Source organism: Apium graveolens, chromosome 3 (assembly GCF_009905375.1).
Source record: "Apium graveolens cultivar Ventura chromosome 3, ASM990537v1, whole genome shotgun sequence".
Taxonomy (NCBI): domain Eukaryota; kingdom Viridiplantae; phylum Streptophyta; class Magnoliopsida; order Apiales; family Apiaceae; genus Apium; species Apium graveolens.
The window spans coordinates 225427889-225450936 of NC_133649.1; the positions used below are offsets into that span (position 1 = coordinate 225427889).

The 23048-nt window shown below is 33.8% G+C and overlaps 1 protein-coding gene and 1 long non-coding RNA gene across 5 annotated transcripts; one reads left to right on the top strand and one right to left on the bottom strand.

The window, feature by feature from the left end:
- Window positions 1-3202: 3202 nt before the first annotated feature.
- Window positions 3203-6190, bottom strand: LOC141710979 (uncharacterized). Of its 4 annotated transcripts, none has more exons than XR_012571170.1 (7): window positions 6075-6190; window positions 5760-5843; window positions 5195-5348; window positions 5009-5123; window positions 4187-4442; window positions 4019-4078; window positions 3203-3393 (listed from the first exon to the last, which is right to left on the bottom strand). It is a non-coding gene; the product is annotated as an uncharacterized LOC141710979 (long non-coding RNA). The 4 variants fall into 4 exon arrangements; XR_012571171.1 differs by having other exon boundaries at window positions 4187-4925; XR_012571168.1 differs by having other exon boundaries at window positions 5009-5348.
- Window positions 6191-11027: 4837 nt separating this feature from the next.
- Window positions 11028-11768, top strand: LOC141714852 (uncharacterized protein At4g02000-like). Its single transcript, XM_074518348.1, has one exon. The coding sequence runs from the start codon at window positions 11028-11030 to the stop codon at window positions 11766-11768; it is 741 nt and encodes a 246-aa protein (XP_074374449.1).
- The last annotated feature ends 11280 nt before the right edge of the window (window positions 11769-23048 follow it).

Here is a 23048-nt window from a genome sequence, read left to right on the forward strand (position 1 = left end):
ACTCCTAACAAAGGACCATTGTTAACTTTATATGATAGTTAACTACTGGGTTACACAGTGTATAATAAGAGATGTTATTCACTTTAGTAAACTATCATTTATCATTTTCATTTTTGGAAAAGTATATCTTCCATTTCTGGCTTAGCTTATATTTGCATATTGTGTTAACTTTGATCTTCCTTTGTCAGTTAATCTTCACCCTTGATCTTGCACACTCTTCAAGCTACTTTTTGTAGACTTGTCAATCCAACTGGTTGGATTGTTTCTTTATTGTTAATCTTGGATATTGAACTGGTTTGTGATTTGTACTTTAAGATTTTACCTCGAGATCTTCAGTTAGGCATATAGAGAACTTGACATCTCGATAAGTATATTGGCTTATCGATATCTCTAACCATTCTATTATTGTTTTGACTTGTAGAGGTCTCTGAGTTCTCTATAAGAGAATTTATCTTGTCGAGATCTCTCGATTTCATGTCTTCACTTTGGCTTATAAACATCTTTGAGTTCTCTAGTGAGTTTTGACTTGTCGATAACTCAGAGTTCTATAGTGAATTTTGACTTGTCGATAACTCGGAGTTCTTCAATGAATTTTGACTTGTCGATAACTTATAGTTCTCTAGTGAATTTTGACTGGTTGATAACTCAGAGTTCTCTAATGAATTTTGACTTGTCGATAACTCTGAGTTCTCTAGTGAAGAAATGAATTGTCGATATCTTCAATCTTCATGTCTTCAATTTGGCTTGTCGATATCTCTGAGTTCTCTAGTAGCTTTCCTGAGTTCTCGAATGAATTCTCTGTAACACTAAATCTGTGACTTGTAGAGATCTTAACTTTGAACATTTTTCTCAAAATAGATTTATTCAACTCCAAGCTTCTTCATAATTCTTCTGAGGCCAGATAGAATTCTTAGGCTTGATACTGTTTACAGAAAAAGACTCAAGTCTGCTCTTTGACATTTTTACAGACTTTAAATGTTATAATACAAAATGCAACTAAGATTACAATACAACTTACTTAGGGTTGTCAATTTGACTTAGTATTTTTATTGTACAGGCATGTCTTGCACAACATTCTGAAAGTACTAATTCAAGGGGAGCTTCAGGATATAATAGTGGTACACATCAAGATGGAAATAGAGACTTCATGGATCATGGGGGGATCAACTTCTAGGAGTCAACTTCCTTCTGCTGGAAAATGGACTAAGTCATACACTCCTGACTTAATTACTGGAAATCTTGATAGTGGTGCAAAGACAAGGAATGCCACTCAAAGTGAATATCCCTATTATTATTTTCTATATCAGACTGAACAAAAGAAAGTGGATGAAACTCTTCAAGATGCTGATTGGGTCATATTAATACAAGATAAGCTCAATAAATTTGAAGGGAATTAAGTCGGGACTCTAGTGCCAAGGCCAAAGAATAGATCCGTAGTTGTTACTAAGTGAGTGTTCAAAAACAAGACTGAAAGTGAGGGCATAATTACAAGAAACAATGCAAGGTTAGTTGCAAAGGGCTACTCTAAGCAAGAAGGTATTGACTATGTTGAGACTTTTACTCATGTTGCAAGACTTGAGGCCATCATAATCTTTCTGGCATATGCTGCTCATATGAAGTTTAAAGTGTTCAAAGTTGATATAAAAAGTGCATTTCTAAATAGTGAACTTAAGGAAGAAGTTTATGTTGAATAGTCTTCAGGGTTCATTCATCTAAAATATCCAAATCATATCTACTGATTAGATAAAGCACTCTATGGACTAATGTAAGCTCCAAGAGCCTGGTATGAAACACTTGCACAGTTTTTACTGGACAATGGTTTTAAAAGTGGTACCATTGATAAAAATCAATTTACACGAATCATGGTAAAGACTTATTATTAGTTCATATTTATGTTCATGATATCATTTTTTGCTCTACAAATGATGAACTCTATGAGATATTTACCAAGCTAATGCAGTCCAAATATCAGATGAGTGTGATGGAAGAATTAAGTTACTTTCTGGGTTTACAAGTCAAGCATACTAAAGAAGAAGTCTTCATTAATCAATCTAAATATACCAGAAATTTATTGAAAAGGTTTGGAATGCAAGATAGCCCAACTGCTATAACTCCCATGGCCACTACAACCAAGTTAGATTTAAATACCGGTGCATCAATAGATATAACTAACTATAGAGGTATTATTGGCTCACTTCTCTATTTGACTGCTAGTAGGCCTGATATCATGTATGTTACCTATTTGTGTGCAAGGTTTCAAGCTGATCCAATGGAACCACATCTTATAGCTGTGAAAAGAATTTTTAAATATCTTAAGGGCACCATGAATCTTGTTTATGGTATCCAAGAGATTAGACTTTAAGCTAATAGGATATTCGGATGCTGATTTTACAAGATGCAAAATAGACAAGAAAAGCACTTTTAGAAGCTGCCAATTTCGAGGAGGAAGACTGGTTTCTTGGTTTAGTAAGAAATAAAAGTCAATTTTCACTTCTACTACAGAAGCTGAGTATATTGTTGCAGGAAGCTGTTGTGCACAAATTCTTTGGATGAAGAATCAGTTACTGGATTATGAATTAGAGTATTCTAAAATTCATATATTGCGATAAACAAAGTGTTACTGCAATGACAGGAAATACAGTACAAAACTCAATGACGAAGCACATCAGCATAAGGTATCACTTTATTAGAGAACATGTGATGGAGGCACTACACCAAAAACAGCCTTTTGTAACCAAAAAAATGTTACAATAGGGCCCCTAAATTGTTACCAAAGGCCAAAAACAGCTTACGGTAATATAAAATTTATGTTATTTTATTCGCTGATACCTTAAAGTGGCACAAAATTTTTTAAAAAGTGGGACCCAATGTGGGCCCCATATTGTGGTGACGTAATGACATAACATGCTGATGTGACATTTGTAGGGCCCACAGTGCTGGCGTGGCTTGCATCCTCTATACTGACGTGGCATGTGGGCCCACAGTGGTGACGTGGCATGTGGGTCCCATGTTTTTGATGGGATATTTTTAGTACCTATGATAACACTTTGGTAGATAATACAAACACTTCGAAAAGCTACTGTAACATTTGTACATAGGCTATTGTAACAATTTAACAGCCTATTGTAACACTTAAATTGAGAAAAAAGAAAATATTGATACTGAAAATGGAACTATTCCAAATTATTATTACATACCACAATGTACTGCACACAAACCAACTCAAACTACTTAACTAAATCATTACAAATTTAAAGCGACGACAACTACAATATGTTAACATAAATCATTGGCTTTTGTATGGAAAACATATGAAAATGGGCAGAATCCACCATTGTGATTTCATTTGCATTGCTTCCTGGAGATTGATTTTTGCTGGCCACAGTTTATCACCTACATTTTATATAAAAATAAACAACAATTAATATCTTTGGCTATGTCTTTAAAGAAATAAAAGGAACAAATCTTACATTATTTGTAATTATTAATTACTAAAGTCTTTATTTTTTAAAATCTTACATTGTTTGTAATTATTTCTAACCAAAATCTTTATTTTATTTATTTTTCTGCCAAAAGGGATGACCTCTAAATAATTAAACATATTAAACATATTCCAGATTTTGCTCAGGTCATATATGTTGTCTACAATCAAAATTAATGTATTTTTCCTTTGTATTACAGAAAATCATGTGATGCCTAGCCATGTAAAATAATATATGATAACTTGATACGCCTTAAATATGCCAATGAAGGTCAAAACTGCTATTTTACATATTGCACTTGTCGAGTTCTTTATTGATTTTATAACAAGTGATATCATACTGGCCTCGCACAAAATGGAAAAATTGGCAACCATACTTCTAAAAAAACTACTTTAAGTGGTTATATGCTAATGCAATAATCTATATAGTCATCTGAAATATGATTTTTGTATTATACTATCTTCCCAATATAAATAAATTAAGACTTGCAGTTTTTCATACAACAATTTCTTGTGGAACAGAGAGAACTTACATACATTATTGAGTGCTCCACAGTCGACAACCCAGTCTTTTGACTCTAGGCCACCTAAGAGAATCTAGAAAAGAAACAAAGAAACAATTTATATTAAAAGGCCAAAAATAAGATAATATTGCATCACAATATATTTGCATATGCTTAAGATTTAATAGTTAAAAACCATTGCCTTCAGAATTGTGTCAACATCATCCAGATTCTCAGATTCAATGTATTCCAATTATGCGCTAGGTACCTCAACCATAGAAACTACTTTTCCATTTTCAATAGCAGATATTTCAACCAAGGGACAATAGTTTTCCTTTGTTCTCTAAGATTTTCATCATTCTAATGGGCTCGAGGCTTGTGAAATCATCCCCCACTGGTTGAGCTATCAATTTCCTTTTCTAGTTCAGGTAGCATGTTGAGATCTACGAAAGTGTTAGCTGACATCATAAAAAAGTTTATGAACAATGTGTTCCAAAAAACCTTTTAGTCAGCAACAACAATGCAAGCCTAATCACAACAAACCTTCTAACCGACTTAACAAAAAGAAATTGCAAACATGTAATAATGAGATCTAGAGTTAAATATTTAAAATTAGACATTATTTTATTTCAATCCACCCAAGTCGGCAAAATCGCGGATCTCACATATCTGAAACAAGTTATTATGTAACCAAAGTAGAGTTGCACAAAGACCAACTGAAGAAACTAATTGAGCTGATATAGAGCAAACTGAAACAAATATAAAATCATTAGTTGGATCTCTCTAGTATTATTATTGTTGAGTATATTGTTGGCACATTATTGTATTTTTAAATAAGAATCCACCCAAAAAAGGGTTTTTTTATTTTTTTCAAGAAAGTTACGTTTAGAATATAATCTGGTTGGAGGTTTTCTTTTCTCTAGCCCGTTGATTGATATCGCCTGTTAAAGGGAAAGAAACTGTTCGTATCAGAATATTGTATAAAGGTAACAATAGTCAATAGTCTACTGAATGTCTTGAGCACCTTCATGTATATATCTACATCTGCTTCTAGAATATATCCTGCTGGCTTCTCTCTTCTACTGAGTTCCACCAAGAGTTCGGCAGAAAGAGGCTGATTTGTTAGTGTTTACTTAGATCTGCATTACAAAGCTAAAAGTATGGGGCTAATGGTTATAGAAAATTTATGTAATGAGTAATATATGATTACCTTTCCTGCTTTCAACACCCTGGCAATGGGCAGAAAAAATAATGGTTTCTCTTACTGTCATCTCAGGTACATGAAAGTTATATTGACTTATGTAAGCCGCATGTTCCTGTGGTTTGAGATTATCCACTATGGTATCGTTAACTTCCCTGTCAACCTGACCAAAGATGATAAAAATTACTGGGCTTACAAGGATACAATAATGTGCCAACAATATGCTAAAGCCCTTGAATGGATTTATGTGGCTTCTTATATAGAGCTTCTAAAGGTAAAATTGTGATATTAGGATATCTTAAAATTTATTTGTATTATCTATTATATTGTCATATTTACTTGATTATATTTAAATCTAGCATAGACGTGTATGTGTGTATGTGTGAGAGATCCCTACCTAAGGTTCTTAGCCTTTTTCTACAAAAAAAAGATTAAAGTAGTAATTAGTTAGATAAGATTAAATACATTATCAGTATATGCTTTGAGTTAGTTTCAATTTAATCAATAAATTCTCTTAAAAATAGCTTTTAGTTGGTATGGAAATGGAGGAAAAATACTAAGGCAAAATAACTACCTTTAGAGACTTGTCAAGTTTTCCTGCAAGGGTTTTAGCAAAGTGGTAAACCCGCAACCTAGAGGTCCAAGCAACAAGGTCATCCTGAAAGAAGAACGATACTTATCACTTTTGGCTGGTAGTCGTACATATTTTAGGCTAGTTTAGTTGTAGACATATCACATATATAATCAATTAAATGAAAATCAGGGTAGACTCTATCATGCTATTTCTGAAACCAGACAATGCATTTTGTGAATGGACCGTGCAAAACTAATTGTTCTGTTGCTATATGGTTTCACAAGTAATTTATCTACTGTAAGATTATTTTTTCACCTTGACGGCCTGATGGTGCCACTAACTCCTTTTATAATGTGAACCCGCTCTACCTGTAACTTGCACCATGATAAACTTAGTACCTGTCCACAAATATAAAAATTGAGCACCACCAATATATAAAATTTTAAGAGTGAAAATAACTATTTTCATTTTTCAGATGCAAATGGTTAAATCGAAATACCGTAAATATAAAAATATATCAATCAAATTTGGTTAAACAAATAAAAAATATGTAAAATATAAAAATATAAAACCGAAACAAATATAAAAATAGATCAATCAAATTTGGTTAAATAAACAAAAATATGTAAATGATGGACAAATTTTTTATACAAAGATATCATAAAAAGGGATAAAATCGCAATACCGACAATCAAAATCTTCAAATGCAAAGCCCAAATAAAAAAAACATAAAACGAGAGAGAGAGGGAGCGGGGGAGGGAGGGAGGGAGGGAGAGAGGGTAAATGAAGTTTAAGCGAATATATGAAAGTAATTGAACTCAAAATGAAGATCAAACCCCCAATTTGATATTCAATTGAGACCTAATTTGATATTGAAATCAATTGAGCCTAAAGTTCAAATACAAATGCCTAATTATTAATCAGAAATTACAAGATATAGCGAGTCACATATAGATAATATATAGTGTACTGAGAAAGTATAGAATGGGCTAAAAATAGGTCGGCTTTTACCCAAAAATTGGGCGATGGGTTTGATATTTTCATAAATTTTGCTCGCTTATCAAAATTTTCAAGGTTCTATAAATCTGTATTCAAATATTTAGATTAGGGAAAAATATTTACATTTATTTATTTTATCATTTATATAAATATGTATATTTAAATATTATATATCTTTATTTTTAAACGTATATAACAGTACTCATATCAAGAGGATGGCAATTTATATTTTTTATTACTTTTAAAAATTCTTTTCTAAAATTTTGTTAGGTTAAAACTTCCTATTTTAACTTTTTTTGCTATTTAATTCCTATTTTAACTTTTTTAAGTTTTAATATATGCAAAATTCGCATATCATCATGAATTTTATTTATTTTATTTGTATATCACCTTAGATTCTTGAAAAAATGAATTTAAATTAATAATTAATCTTACAAAAAATAACATATTTATGTTTTAATACTCTAAGGTAACACTTTGACCAGAATGTCGCAAGCTGCAACACTTTCAACCTAATGTAACACCACGATTTTGGCTAAGGTAACACAAAAAAGAAAATGTTAAATTAGCTCATGAGTGCCATATCTAGGGTAACATATTAGTTAACATTTTTTTGGAGGGGTGTTGCGATAGGCCATATATGGTGTAGTGAGGGTACAGTGGAATTGCACTTTGTGACTACCGATCAGCAATTAACATATATTTTCACCAAACCACTTTATAAAGCTACCTTTACAAGACTGGTGAATGAGTTGGGAATGATATCAATATTTTTCTTAAATCCTGGGGAATAAGTTAATTTTTGCTACAAGAATAAGTGATCAGAGTTTGGGATCTATTTATTGGAATCAGTATTTCTTAAAATCTAATGACTGTATTAAACTCTGATACCATGTATTCATGCTATTTGCTTTATAAAAATTGATTAGAGTGTTAAATTCTAATAATTTACTCTCTGAAATACTTTACATGGATAAACTCTGATAGTTGGATAAATACTGATATAGGTCACATGTGGGTTGACTCTTAAACTCTGATGATTTTTGAATTTATTCAGAAACATCTAAGTCAATATTTTATTTGAATAAGTGGGTTTAGATATTTAAGTAATTATTTTTTAATGATTACTATTATGTGATTAGTGGCGTGTAAAAAAGGAAAAAAGTTTCAGTAATTATAAACATTACCTTGTGTAACCGTGCACATCTTTAACGATTCCTTTTAATCTGTTCCATGATTATTGTTTATACTACACGATTGTGCCACGTGTCCCACTAATTTGAACCGTTTATCAGTCTAAGTATGTAGATATATACAAAATCAATTTATGATTTTGATTTTCACTTTATCTCTAATTCAACTCTATCTCTTCTTTTTTACTCTCTCTATTCTCTCTCTGTTAAACTCTGATACACTAATCAGTTTTTAAGTTTTCTTAACAAACAGTATAATGACTTTACCCAAAATATCTAAGACTTTTACTTTCAATGGAGCCAAGTTTGTTCCTAACAACTACGCAGCTATCTTGGACAAGACTGGTGTCCATCCTGATTACCACATCTTTCACGATTTGTTGGCTGTCAGTGATTTGTTGGCAAACCATATTCTTTTGATTTATCGGCATGATTACATAATTTATTTAATTATATTAAAGATTAATGTAATATAATTAATAGTAATTTATATAAATCATAATCAACTAAAATTAATATATATTAACATCCGTACGGTTAGATCGTAGAAAAAATCATTTTAAATAATTATCAGGTTGATAAGGAACGAATCTCGTATTTAGGAGTTGGACATTTCCTAAAATTTTCTATTCATGTCATGCAAGAAGAATTTGAATTTTTTTTATAATTTTTTCTTATAACAAAAATCGATATATATTAACATCGAACAGTTGGATCGTCGAAAAATCAATTAAAAAAATTATTTTGTTAATCGGGAACGAATCTCGTGTTTCGGAGCTGGACTTTTAACATATTTTCCTAATCCTGTCATGCAAGATGAACTTGACATTTTTTTGTAATTTTTTTGTATGTCTAAAATTGATATATCTTAACATCCGTATGATTGGTTAATTAAAAATAATAATTTGGATAATTGGGAATGAATTTTATGTTTAGGAGTTGGACTTTCACCAAAATTTTCAATTCCTGTCATGCAAGATGAACTTGAATTTTTTTTATAAAATTTTTGTATGACAAAAATAGATATATCTTAACATCCGTACGGTTGGATGGCCAAAAATATTATTCAAAAATATAATCTAGTTAATTGGGAACGAATCTTGTGTTTTGGAGTTGGACTTTAACCAGATTTTTCTATTCATATCATGCAAGATGAACTTGATTTTTTTTGTAAATTTTTTGCATTACTAAAATAGATATATCTTAACATCCATACAGTTGAATCATCGAAAAATTCATTGAAAAATAATTTGGTTAATCGGGAACAAAACTCGTGTTTGTGAGTTGGACTTTTACCAGATTTTTCTATTACTAGCATGCAAGATGAACACGAAATTTTTTTTAAAATTTTTTTATGACTAAAATCGATATACCTTAACATCCATACAGTTGGATCGTCAAAAAAATTATTAAAAAAATCTGGTTAATCGAAAACAAATTTCGTGTTTGGGACATGGATTTTCACCATATTTTTTATATTTCTGTCATGCAAGATGAACTTGGAAAATTTTTGTAAATTTTTTATTTGACTATAATTGATATATCTTCTTATCTATATGGTTGGATCACCGGAAAAATTATTTAATAATATAATCTATTTAATTGGAAACGAATCTCGTGTTTAGGAGTTGGGTTTTTATCGGATATTTCTAATCCTGTCATGCAGGATGAAATTGAAATTTTTTTGTAAATTTTTTGTATGACTAAAATCGATATATCTTAATATTCGTACAGTTGGATTGCTGAAAAAATTATTTAAAAATATAATCTAGTTAATCAGGAACGAATCTCGTGTTTGGGAGTTGGACTTTTACATTTTTAGTTCCTATCTTGCAGGATGAACTTGATATTTTTTTTTGTAAATTTTTTGGAGGACTAAAATCGATATATCTTCACATCATTACGGTTGCATTTTCCAAAAATACATTTAAAAATAATCTGGTTAATCGGGAACAAATCTTGTGTTTGAGAGTTGGACTTTCAATATATTTTTCTATTCATGTCATGCAAGATGAACTTGAATTTTTTTTGTAAATTTTATCTATGACCAAAATCGATGTATTTTAACAATCGTACAGTTGTATTGTCGAAAAAATTATTTAAAAAAATAATGTGGTTAATCGGGAACAAATTTCGTGTTTGGGAGTTGGACTTTTATCAGATTTTTCTAATCATGACATGCATTATGAAATTGATTTTTTTAAATTTTTATTTGACTAAAATTGATATATCTTAACATCTATACGGTTGGATCGTCGAAAAAATCATTTAAACTAATTAAAATGACTATTCGGGATTCAAATTTTTTTTTTTGATGTTTTATACAACAGTTTCTTCAAAAAATCATTGTGTAATACATTATCACAATTGACGGCTCTCATTTTGCAAACTTATCAATCCAAGTGAAATTAATCAACGGCTCTTATTTTTCCAATAAAGCAATCCAAGTGAAATATTTTTCACCAATCAGGTAGGGCCACGATTTCTTATAACAGCTAAGAGTTACTATGTCAATTTTTTAAAATTTTTGTTTGATGCCTGTGTGTTGTCCGTTACACAACAGATGCCATAAACCATTGTCAATATATATTATTTTTAACAATTGTTTTTTATATCTAACTTCTAAAACCTTTGTCTTAAGTCACATTTATAAACTGTTAGATGGGATGAAATGGAGGTCTATATTACATTACATATGTATAAAACCTATACTTTACATATATTAAAAGTATCAACCACCAAAATCACATATAATTGCAATACAAAAAACTCTGATTAACTATAGTTCTCCGATACACTCCAACAATAATGGAGACACACTTGTTCATCACACATATTGTTCACTTTAATCTGGAAAAGTAGGGGGAAGGGAAAAAGAACAAGAAGAAGGTTTTGAAGTTCATAATGATCAGTTATCATTTATCTTAAGTCAATATATTATGATAACAAAAAAAGATAAAAAGTCTTAGCTTTTGCCATGGTTTGATAGTATATGTAAGTCGTGTCTGTCACTTTAGTTACTGATTCTCAAAAGTTGTTCATTTCTTTAGCCGATCATATCTACAACACTATGTCAATGGAAAACATAACTCAATCAATGTTTGAAATAAGTTTGGATGAGGAAGATGAAGGAGGCGTAGCCCTAGAAGATGTGGGAGAGGATAACGTAGCTGGCCAACAGATAGCAGGGGATCCAAAGCTTTGTCTGGTGGGGAAATTCTTAACAGAAGGACCTCTTGATTTCATAGCAATGCAACACACTTTAGCATCCCTGTGGAAACCAAGAAAAGGAGTCTATATCAAAAATATAGATGCCAATCTATTCATTTTTCAATTTTATCATACTATTGATTTGAATAGGGTGATCGAAGGGAGCCCATGGTCTTTCAATCGTAGAGTTTTGGTAATTGGTCGTATGAATGACATCATAAATCTGAGATGTGTTCCATTAGATATAATGGATTTATGGGTTCAATTGCATGATGTTCAACCAGGATTTATGTCAGAAAGAATTATGAAGGAGGTTGGAAATCAAGTAGGTCGATACATTAGTTCATGCCCAAGTAATTACAAAGGTGTGTGGCGGGAATATATGAGAATAAGAGTTGACATAGATATTACAAAACCCTTAAGAAGGAGGATGAGAGTTCGCACATATGGTAATGATTGGAGCTGGATCACATTCATATATGAACACGTACCAACCTTTTGCTTCATCTGTGGAATCGTTGGACATGCGGATAAATTATGTAGTAAACTATTTAACACCCCAGAGAGTGACATAACTAGACCATATTGTGCATGGATGAGAGCATAACTGAGAAGGTAAAATAATCTGATAGGATCAAAGTGGTTGAGAAATGGAGAAGAGAATAGATCAGAATCAGAAGCAGGTGGTTTAGGCGAAAGATAAAATCCGGTACCGGCAAGAGTTGTTCAAACAGAGTTATCAGCTCCGGAAATATCGGTGAAAGATAATGCTAGCCAAAAATCAGGAGATAGGATGAAACATAAAGATATGTTGGGAGGAAAATCAGGGAGTTTGAATTCAGAGAAAGGAGTTGAGAGCGGGAAACCTAATACAGGTGTAAAAAGCGTAATTCTAGAGAATAAAAAGAGGAGGACATATTGTGATGGGAAAGAAATTATGATGATAAGCACAGAGATAAAGCAAGTTACGGAAAATGACAGCACTGATCAAGATGGACTTAATATTGGGCCAAAAAAGGGCTATTGGCAGGTTTCGATATTCGGGCCCGCCAAGGATTATGACGACCTTTAGTTGGATTTGCCACGGGCTTGGCACCCTGTGGGCTTTACAATTCCTAAAGGATCAAACAATCCAAAAGAAGCCCAGTATTATTTTCATAAGTGAAACTTGATGTAAAAAAGAAAAAGCAGAAAATGTTAGAAAAAAATCAATTTTGAAGGTGCTTTCGGTGTTGACTGTCAAGGACAAGGAGGAGGCCTTGTAATTATATGGAGAAATAAAGATGAGATCTCTGTTCAATCTTACAGTAATAATCATATTGATGTGATGGTTACTATTCAGGGATGGCATCCGTTTAGACTAATGGGCCTTTATGGGGAACCAAATAGAACAAAACGAAGGTCTACTTGGAACCTTATCAGGCATCTGCACTCGCAAAATTTCAGAATCCTTGGGTTCTGATTGGAGACATGAATAATGTGCTTGGTCAAGCTGATAAAAGAGGAGGGTCGTTATACCCATCTTGGCTTATTAATGGCTTTCAAGAGGTCCTAGAGGAGTGCAATTTGCATGACATGGAGCTAACTGGTTACCCGTTCACTTGGGAGAGGGGGCATGGTACAGATAAATGGGTCGAGATCAGTTAGATAGAGCTTTGGCATCTAGCTCCTGGTTGAACCTGTTCAAAGATACAAAGCTGGTTAACTTGGAGGTGTCAACATCAGATCACATTCCCATCTTTCTTAAACCAAAAAATAAAGTTCTAATCCCCTCGAGAAATCATAATTTAAAGTTTGAAAATGCCTAGCTTAGAGAACCAGTTTGTAAGCGTAAAGTGGAGGATTTGTGGTACAAGAATCATAATGAAAATCTGCATACAAAGTTGAGCAAATGTTTAGAAGAAGTTTCAGTATGGGGACAGGAGTTTACAAGAAATTTCAAGAAAAGAATTGATAAATGTAAATAGATCATTAGAAGCACCAAGGGTCGCAGAGATAGAGACGCAGTTCAAAGAAATCAAAACGCAAATAAGGAGTTGACTGAGATTCTCACACAGCAGGAAATATTCTGGAAGCAACGGTCGAAACAATTGTGGCTCAGAGAAGGGAACAATAAATTCTTTCATGCTATAGCCCGAGCTCGTAGAAAAAGTAACCAGATTAAATCTCTGTTCAATGAAGAAGGACAACCAGTAGAGTGGGATGAGGGGCTGCAAGAGTTAATGATAGAGTACTTCACAGGTCTATTTGCAGCAACAGAAGTCGACTGGCATAATATTCTTAGATGTGTCGACAACAGGGTCACTAGTGCTCAGAATGACATGATCTTGCAGCCTGTTAATTGCCAAGAAGTAAAACAAGCCATTTTTCACATGCACTCAGATAAATCTCCAGGCCCTGATGGCATCAGCCCGGGTTTCTATCACAAATTCTGGAGCATAATTGGTGGTGACATCGTAATGATGGTAAGATCTGTTTTTGAAAATGGTATGTTTGCTGATCAATACACTGACACTTAAATAGTCCTTGTTCCTAAAAAGAATAATCTTCAACAAATGGTTAACCTTAGACCAATTTCTTTGTGCAATGTTCGTTACAAGATAGTTTCTAAAGTGCTGGCTAATCGTTTGAAGAAGGTGATTGATTAAATCATCTCAGAAGAACAAAGCGCTTTCATTCCAGGCCGGATAGTTTCAGACAACATCATGATATCGTTTGAGATTATTCATTACATGCAACGTAAAACTCAAGGTAAAAAAGGCTGGATGGCATTAAAGCTTGACATGAGTAAAGCATATGATAGAGTGGAGTGGAGTTATATTCGAGTCATGCTTGGTAAGTTGGGTTTCAATAATTCAGTTATTAATCTCTTCATGCAATGTGTTACTATAGCTCGTTACAAAATCACTCACTCTGGCAAGGAGTTTGGTGACATTCTTCCTCGCAGGGGCCTTCGACAAGGGGACCCCCTTTCGTCATACCTGCTCTCTGATATGCATGGAGAGTTTATCAGCCATTATAAAATCTTACGAGAATCTTGGCTTGATAAAAGGAATTAAAGTTGCAAGAAGTTCCCCCTCAATATCTCACATGTTCTTTGTGGATGACAGTTACATATCCTGTCATGCCACTAGAGATGAAGCAGTGCAGGTCATGGAAATTCTAGCAATTTTTGAATAAGCCTCGGGTCAAAAAATAAACACGGAAAAATCTAGTATTTTCTTCAGTCGGAATGTTCAGCAGGATGTAAATGATGAGATCTTGCAGGTGCTGGGTTTTCATGAAGCAGATTCGAATACTAAATATCTAGGACTACCGAGTTGTATTGGTATAAGTAAAACAACAGTCCTGGGGTATCTGAAGGATAGAGTTAGTAGCAATATTTAGAGTTGGGATGGGAATTTAATGAACAAGAGTGGAAAGGAAGTTCTTATCAAGACGGTTACACAAGCGATCCCTATGTACGCAATGTCAGTTTTTCTTCTTCCTGATGAAATGTATAAAGACATGGAGAAGCTTATGTGTAAGTACTGGTGGAAATCAGGAAAAAAAAAGAGAGGTACACACTGGATGAGCTGGGAGAGGATGAGTGTTTCAAAAATGTATGGGGGACTTGGGTTCAGAAACCTACATGAGTTTAATTTGGCTCTCTTAGGAAAGCAAGGTTGGAGGCTTATTACAAACCCAAATTCTCTCGTTGCTAAGATGTTCAAAGCAAAATACTTTCCAAAAGACAATTTTCTCAGTGCCAAGATAGGGGCAAATCCGAGTTTTATCTGGAGAAGCATATTGGCAGCTCAGCATATTCTTAAACAAGGGATGGGATGTAGAGTGGGCGATGGCGGGTCTATTAATATAGTTAACGATCCATGGTTACCTAGCAGTGATAGCCCTTACGTTATGACGAGGAGTGAGGCCATTCAGAATCAAAAGGTGTCATCGTTAATGTTACCAGGTTTAAGAAGATGGGATGTAAATTTGGTGCGATATATTTTTGTTCCGAGAGATGCTAATATTATTTTAGCTACACCTCTTTCAGAAGCTAACAACGATACCTGGTATTGGAGAAAGGAGAAAGACGAAGTCTATTCAGTAAAGACAACTTATGTTCTACTAATTCAGGAAACTAAATATGATATGAACTTGTATGACAATCCTTGCTTCTGGAAGCGTTTGTGGAATCTTCATATTCCGCCAAAAGTTAAAAACTTTATGTGGCGTAGTATTACAGGATGCTTGCCAACTAAAGACAAGCTACATATAAAGAAGGTCATGTTAATTGTTAGATATGAATACAACACAGAGGGGGGGGGGTGAATGTGTTTTGTCTTAAATGGTTACTTTTTGATTGACTTTGGGTTTAGCAGTTGGTTGTTATCAATGATTTGGTAGAATAGATGTTAAACATAAATAATAATGCAAATATGTAAAACAAAGATCTTCAAAACTCACTTAATTTTATATTAAAAATTAAGAAGTGTTTTGCTACAAAATCTCTAAGTTCTTGGTTTAGAACTTAGCTTCTTTCTTGAGAGAGAATACAAGATTTTCTATCTAGATTGTTACTACTGACTAAGGACCAGTGTTAACTTTATAACTCAGTTAACTTCTGGTTTACATAGTATGTAATAAGACATGCTATTAGCTTTTCTAAACTGTCACTTGTCATTTCTATTTATAGAAAAACAGATCTTCCATTTCTGGCTTAGCATATCTTTAGCATCCCGTGTTCACTTTAATCTTCCTTTGTCAGTTAATCTTTACCATTAATCTTGCACATCTCTCAAGCTGCTTTTTGTAGACTTGTCAATTCAGCTGTGTGAATTGTTTGTTGATTTGCAACCTTGGATATTGAACTGTTCTGCACTTCTGTACTTAGAGAAATTTCTTCACTTCGAGATCTCCAATTAAGCTGTAGAGAACTCGACATCTCGATAGGCATGTTGGCTTGTCGATATCTCTGAAACTTCATTGTTGACTTGACTTATCGACAACTCTGAGTTCTCTAGTGAATTTTGGTTTATCGATAACTCAGAGTTCTCTAATGGACTTTAGCTTATCGATAACTCAGAGTTCTCTAATGAATGTATACTTGTCGATATCTCTGAGTTCTCGAATGGGTATCTGACTTGTCGATATCTCCAATAGCATTTCCTGAGTTCTCGATAGACAATTCCTGAGTTCTCGATAGACAATTCCTGAGTTCTCGATAGGTCTTTCTGAGTTCTCAATAGGTCTTTCTGAGTTCTCGAATGACTTCTCTATAACACTAATTCTGTGAATTGTAGAGATCTTGACTTAGAATGTTTTTCACCAGACAGAATTATTCAACTCCAAGCTTCTTCATAATTCTTCTGAGGCATGACCTTCTTGATCTTCTTCCAGATAGAATTCTTAGACTTGACACTGTTTAGGGAAAAATGCTCCAGTCTGCTCCATTTACATTTTACAGACATTAAGTGTTACAAGAATAAATTACAAATTAAGGTTACAATACAACTAATCTTAGGGTTGGCCCCAAGCTTAACTGATTGCTAATGACATTGTCAGCATTAGTAATCTTTGACATCATCATGTTAATGACATTATTAGCTCCAGTAGTCTTTGACATCAGATCATTGAAGATTAAAGACATTGTTAGCTCCGGTAATCTTTGACATCAGATCATTGAAGATTAAAGACATTGTTAGCTCCAGTAATCTTTGACATCAGATCATTGAAGATTAATGACATTGTTAGCTCTAGTAATCTTTGACATCAGATCATTGAAGATTAAAGACATTGTTAGCTCCAGTAATCTTTGACATCAGATCATTGAAGATTAATGACATTGTTAGCTCCAGTAATCTTTGACATCATCTATTATATATTACAATCTCCCCCAACTTGTTCATTATGAAATTATGCACAAGTTCTGATTGATGATGTCAAAATTTTAACTAAATCCAGAAACCAAAACCAATCTTCCCATCAGGTCTTCGTTTGTTGAGTTGCATTTAGATTTATTCAACATCCATTAGTTGTTTTGGCATTTAGATATATATTCTCCCCCTTTTTGACATTATCTCCAGGAAGAAAGATCCAGCTAAATGCACATTGTTCAAGCTGCTATCATTGTCCATTTGGAACTCTGTCTGCAGCTTCAAGCTTCATTGAGAGTCATGATGATGAGTTTATCAAAAAGAATAGAAGTTTCACTTAGATCTGTAGAAAAAGTATGTCAGTGATAAAATTCCTAAGCTCTCTGTTCTTTTGAATAAGTAGTCTCACCAATTCTCACTGCACTAGTCTCATGACTTTTGAGAGTCAGAGTTCCCTCACAAAGATTACTAAATCCATACACTCATCTTTTCCTTTTGCCAGGAAGGATCCTGCCTCTCTTATTCTTTGTTTTTCACTTAATATTTTCTCTTATCCTCACATGAAAGGCTCAAATGTTGTTTGACCTACAGAAATAAGAGGTGGCTGAGAAGAGTTAATATGTGATCATATGATTAGAGTAAGACCATATAGGGCTAATCATACTCATTTCACCAGAAAAATGAGTGCATAAGCATCTATGACTGGGGTCATAGTTTGACTCACAGATTGCTCTGTGGTTATGACAGTGTGTTGTCCTCCACTTGTAGTGGGAACCTCCAATTGAATTGGAGGGGATTTGACTGGGTTACTACCATGTGCACCAGCCTCAAACCCTTGTGTGTCTTGCAACACACTGGCACTTGAATGTGCTAAGATTGCCCTTCTTATGACATTATCATAGGCAATTGTTCTTCTAGCTTTTACTGCTAAGACAGCTTCTGCTAGAGTTATGAGGGGAGTTGTTCCTTCTTGAGGAACCTCCAATTGAATTAGAGAGGATTTAGATAGCTCCCGCTCAGGAGTACTACCCTCAAACCTTTCAGTCTGTGAAGACTGTTTTGTACATGAAGGTGCATAAGGAATACTCATGAAATATTCAGTAAACTGATAAATTTTCATGTTTAGTGGATTCTTTTCTCAAACAACAGTAAAATCTGAAAAACATCATGAAATTGTTGTCCTTTTGTAAAACAGGTGGCTTTTGAGAGTCACCTGAGTGAGATTGTGTTTGAGTTTGTGTTTGTGTTACTGTGCCAGGGTAAATCGCAGTTTGGTTTTGAAATGTTTTAGCTGCAGTTTTAGCACTAATACCTGTGAATTGATTATTTGAATTCCCTGTTGATGTCTTGTATTAGACCTGTAATGTATTGAACAAATATATCTCTTTTTTTGAGTTTCATTAGACAAATACATTGTAAGATATTTTAGTTGCAATCATTATTGCAGAGGAGACAAATTTTAATATAGATATAAGCACATAGTAATTATTACACAAACAAGAGATTGCAAGACAAGAATCAGAACTTTCATTAAAATGGAAATATAGTACATTAAGACATAGATTTAACAAGTAAATCATTATCCTAACTACTCTAATTCAGACTCCTTCTTCTCAGCCTCCAACCTCCTTGCCCTGCTCTGGTAAGCTCTGGACATGGAGTGTGCAAGAGAGATGATCCTCTCCTGTATCTCCAAAGTAGCAAGGCTTTGCTGCTCAGCCACCCTTGCACGTCTCTCCATCTCTAGAAAGACTTCCTCTTCAAAGAAAAGAATGCTGATTTGATCATTCCATGATAGTTCGTAAAATACCTCAAGTGGAATATCAAAGGGGCTGTAAACAACCCCTTGAGAAGAACATGAAGTCCGATAGGATTAAAATAAATTAGGTCATCATCCAAATGATGGACCGGTTGGTAAACTCCATGAATAAGTCTGTAAAAGACCGGGGCATCCATTTGAGTGAGAGAGAGAGAGAGAGATGAACAAGAGGTGAGTTTGAAAGTAGATGTTTGTTGAGAATAGGAGAGTAGTGATAAATGATAAAGAGTGAAGCATTTTAATTTATAGAGGGAGTAAAGATAGAAACCAAGAGACTCTTGAGTTTCCCGGATAATAAGAGTAATAATCACATAAGCATACTTGACAACTAGAAATGACTAGTTACTATTCCCCATGCAAGTACTCAAGAATATTAGTTAACTTTAAAGAGTGACTATGCCCCATACAAATAAGCACGTACTCCCTACACAAAAAGTAACTCATCCTATCAGCAATCAGTCAAATAAATTTACCACTATCAGCATACTCAAAACAATACAAATAATGTACTAGTCTACTAACATTGGACTAACTTATTTTCACGTAAACAAGAAATCATATAAGCATGTAAATGTGTCAACAAGTCAGAGAAATTAGAGACAAAGTATGTCAAAAGTATTTTTATGAATAGAATTTATGAATTAAATTTGTTCAGTTTTTCATACTTTTTGCTTCTTTTGATCTGTTATTTATTAAGTTCAAATACTGAAGATATGAAGTAATAAATATTCAGTTTACTTAGAATTTTGAAAAATTCAAAGTTCAAATTGAATCGAGAAGTCTTGGTATTTATTGAAAAAGTAGATGACTTATCGAGAACTCAAAAATAGACATTTGGGGTTGTCTATCGAGAAGTCATTTAGATATGTGAAGTACATATCGAGAAGTCATTTTAAATTACTCTTATAGAGAACTCAAAAATGACTTATCGAAATGTTAGATAAATGCCCAGTTTGTCCAAAAAGGACTGAAATAATTCTAATTTATTTGAATTGAATCAAATTACAATCAGAATAAATTTTCCAAAAGTATTTTTCTAAAATAATTCATTGAATTAAATTATTTTAGTTCTGAGTTATTGATAAGTCTCAAAATATCCTTGTCGAGAACTCTGTGAATTAACACTATTAGAGAACTCTACATGGTCTTATCGATAAGTCATAATAGAGCTTATCGAGAAGTCATTCGAGAAGTCTGTAAATAGACTTATCGAGGACTCACTCGAGAACTCTAAAATGACTTATCGATAAGTCATTTTGACTTATCGAGAACTCAGTTCTCTATACCTTTGAGTACTGTTATTCTGCCTTGTGTTAATTTTACACATTTAAGATGTAAATTAACAACTAAGCAGTTTACTTAGAATTTGAAATATTCTAAGTTAATTTTTGAGTTTTTAAGAAAAATAAATATACAGAGATTCTGAAATATTTATAATTCATATTTCAGTTAATTTCCAATTAAATCAAACTAGGTTGATTTATTAGAAACTAATATGTTGCAACACATTAGCTGAGTTCTTGCCTTAGGATGAAGAATTGAGCATTCCAATTTCACTCACAAGTCTAGTGAAGCTTGCTTCATCCAAAGGTTTAGTAAAAATGTCAGCTAATTGTTTCTCTGTTGGAACAAAAATGAGCTCAATGGTACCACTTGCAGCATGTTCCCGGATAAAATGGTACCTAACATCAATGTGCTTTGTTCTAGAATGATTAACTGGATTAGCTACTATAGATATGGCACTAGTATTATCAGACATAATAGGAATTTTGTGTAACACTAGACCATAGTCCATTAGCTGATTTCTAATCCAAAGCACCTGAGCACAACAACTTCCAGCAGCTATATTTGCAGCCTCGGCTGTGGAAGTTGACACAGATTGTTGTTTCTTACTGTACCAGGATACAAGTCTTTGACCAAGAAATTGACAGCTGCCACTAGTACTTTTCCTATCAACCCTGCATCCAGCAAAATCTGCATCTGTGTATCCAACAGCTTCAAAACCAGTTCCCTTAGGATACCATAATCCCAAGTTTGGAGTTCCCTTTAAGTATCTGAAAATCCTTTTCACAGCCATCAAATGTGATTCCTTTGGATTGGCTTCAAATCTAGCACATAGACAAGTAGCAAACATGATGTCTGGTCTACTAGCAGTCAAATAAAGCAATGATCCAATCATCCCTCTGTAGCTTGAAATATCCACACTCTTGCCTTTCTCGTCTTCATCCAACTTGGTTGCAGTAGACATTGGTGTAGATGCAGGTAAGCTATCCACCATACCAAATTTCTTCAATAAGTCATTCACATATTTAGTTTGGCTGATGAAAATACCATCACTTCTTTGACTAACTTGAAGGCCAAGGAAGTAGCTCAATTCTCCCATCATGCTCATTTCATACTCACTATGCATTAGCCTAGAGAATCTTTGACAAAGCTTTTCATTTGTAGATCCAAATATGATAGCATCCACATAGATTTGAACTAGGATCTTATCCTCACCATGCTTCTTGTAGAAGAGAGTCTTATCAATAGTACCTCTGGTAAAACCATGTTTGAGTAGAAATTCTGACAGTGTGTCATACTAGGCTCTAGGTGCATGTTTCAAATCCATATAGAGCCTTGAGTAATTTGTAAACAAAGTTAGGAAATTCTGGATCTTCAAAGCCAGGTGGCTGTTGCACATAAACTTCTTCTTCTAGTTCACCATTAAGAAAAGCACTCTTGACATCCATTTGATATACCTTGAAATTTGAGTGTGCAACAAATGCCAGAAAAATTCTTATTGCTTCTAGTCTTGCAACAGGAGCAAAAGTCTCATCATAGTCAATTCCCTCTTCTTGTGAGTAGCCTTTAGCAACTAGCCTTGCTTTGTTTCTAGTAACAATTCCATTTTCATCCATTTTGTTCTTGTACACCCACTTAGTTCCAATTATGCTTCTGTTCTTTGGTGCAGGGACTAATTTCCAAACTTTGTTCCTCTCAAACTGATTTGGCTCCTCCTGCATAACACATATCCAATCAGGATCCAACAGGGCTTCTTCAGTTTTCTTGGGCTCTACTTGAGATAGAAAACATGCATGTAGGCATTCATTAGCAGTTGCACTTCTAGTTCTCACACCAGCTAAGGGATCACCAATAATAGCTTCTACTGTATGACTCCTATCCCACTTTCTAGTGTGTGTCTGTTGACTAGTGCCTTCATCATTTTCTTCAGTATTACCATGACTGTCATTTCCATTCTCTCCTTCTCCCCCTGAGTTTGTGCCATCTAATTCAGGTGTCTGAAGAGAGCTTTCATTCCCATGATTTTGTTCAGAGGTCTCTTCATTTGTCATTTGTTGTGCCACAACTTTATCTTCCTCATCAAAATCACTATCAATGGTTAGATTCTCAAATGCAAGGGCTTCAGCATCATTTAAATCAAGGCATTCCAAGCCTGAACACTTGTCATCATCAAAAGTCTTATCTGTGCTTTCCATAATTTTCTTTTGATCAATCACATAAACTTTGTAGGATGTTCTTTCCAATGAATATCCCAGAAAAATTGCTTCAAAAACTTTAGAGTCAAATTTTCCCACATATTCAGAGTTGTCTTTTAGAATATAACACTTGCTTCCAAACACATGTAGATGCTTCACTGTAGGCTTCCCGTTAGACATGATTGAGTAAGGTGATTTGCTATGAGCTTTGTTGATGAGATATCTGTTTTGAGTGTAGCATGCAGTATTAACAGCTTCTTCCCAAAAACTAGTTGGCAACTGAGCATCTTGTAGCAAGGTTCTAGCAGCTTCAACAAATGTTCTCTTTTTCCTCTCAACTACTCCATTCTGGTGGAGGTGTTCTAGCTGCTGAAAATTCATGAACAATGCCTTTGCTTTTGCAAAATTTACTTAATGTTGAGTTTCTGAATTCTGTTCTATTATCACTCCTCAATCTTTTCACACTAACTTTTCCTTCAGCTTGCTTCTCAATTTTCTTGATGTGTTCAATTATAATGTTTGGAGTTTCATCTTTAGAGTACATGAACTCAACCCAAGTGTATCTTGAAAAATCATCAACCATGACAAGGGCATATTTGTTCCTTGAAATGGACAAGACATTTACTGGCTCAAACAAGTCCATGTGAATAAGTTGCAGAGGTGCACTTATAGAATTCACAGATTTTGACTTGTGACTTAATCTTTTCATTTTTCCTTTCTGACAAGCT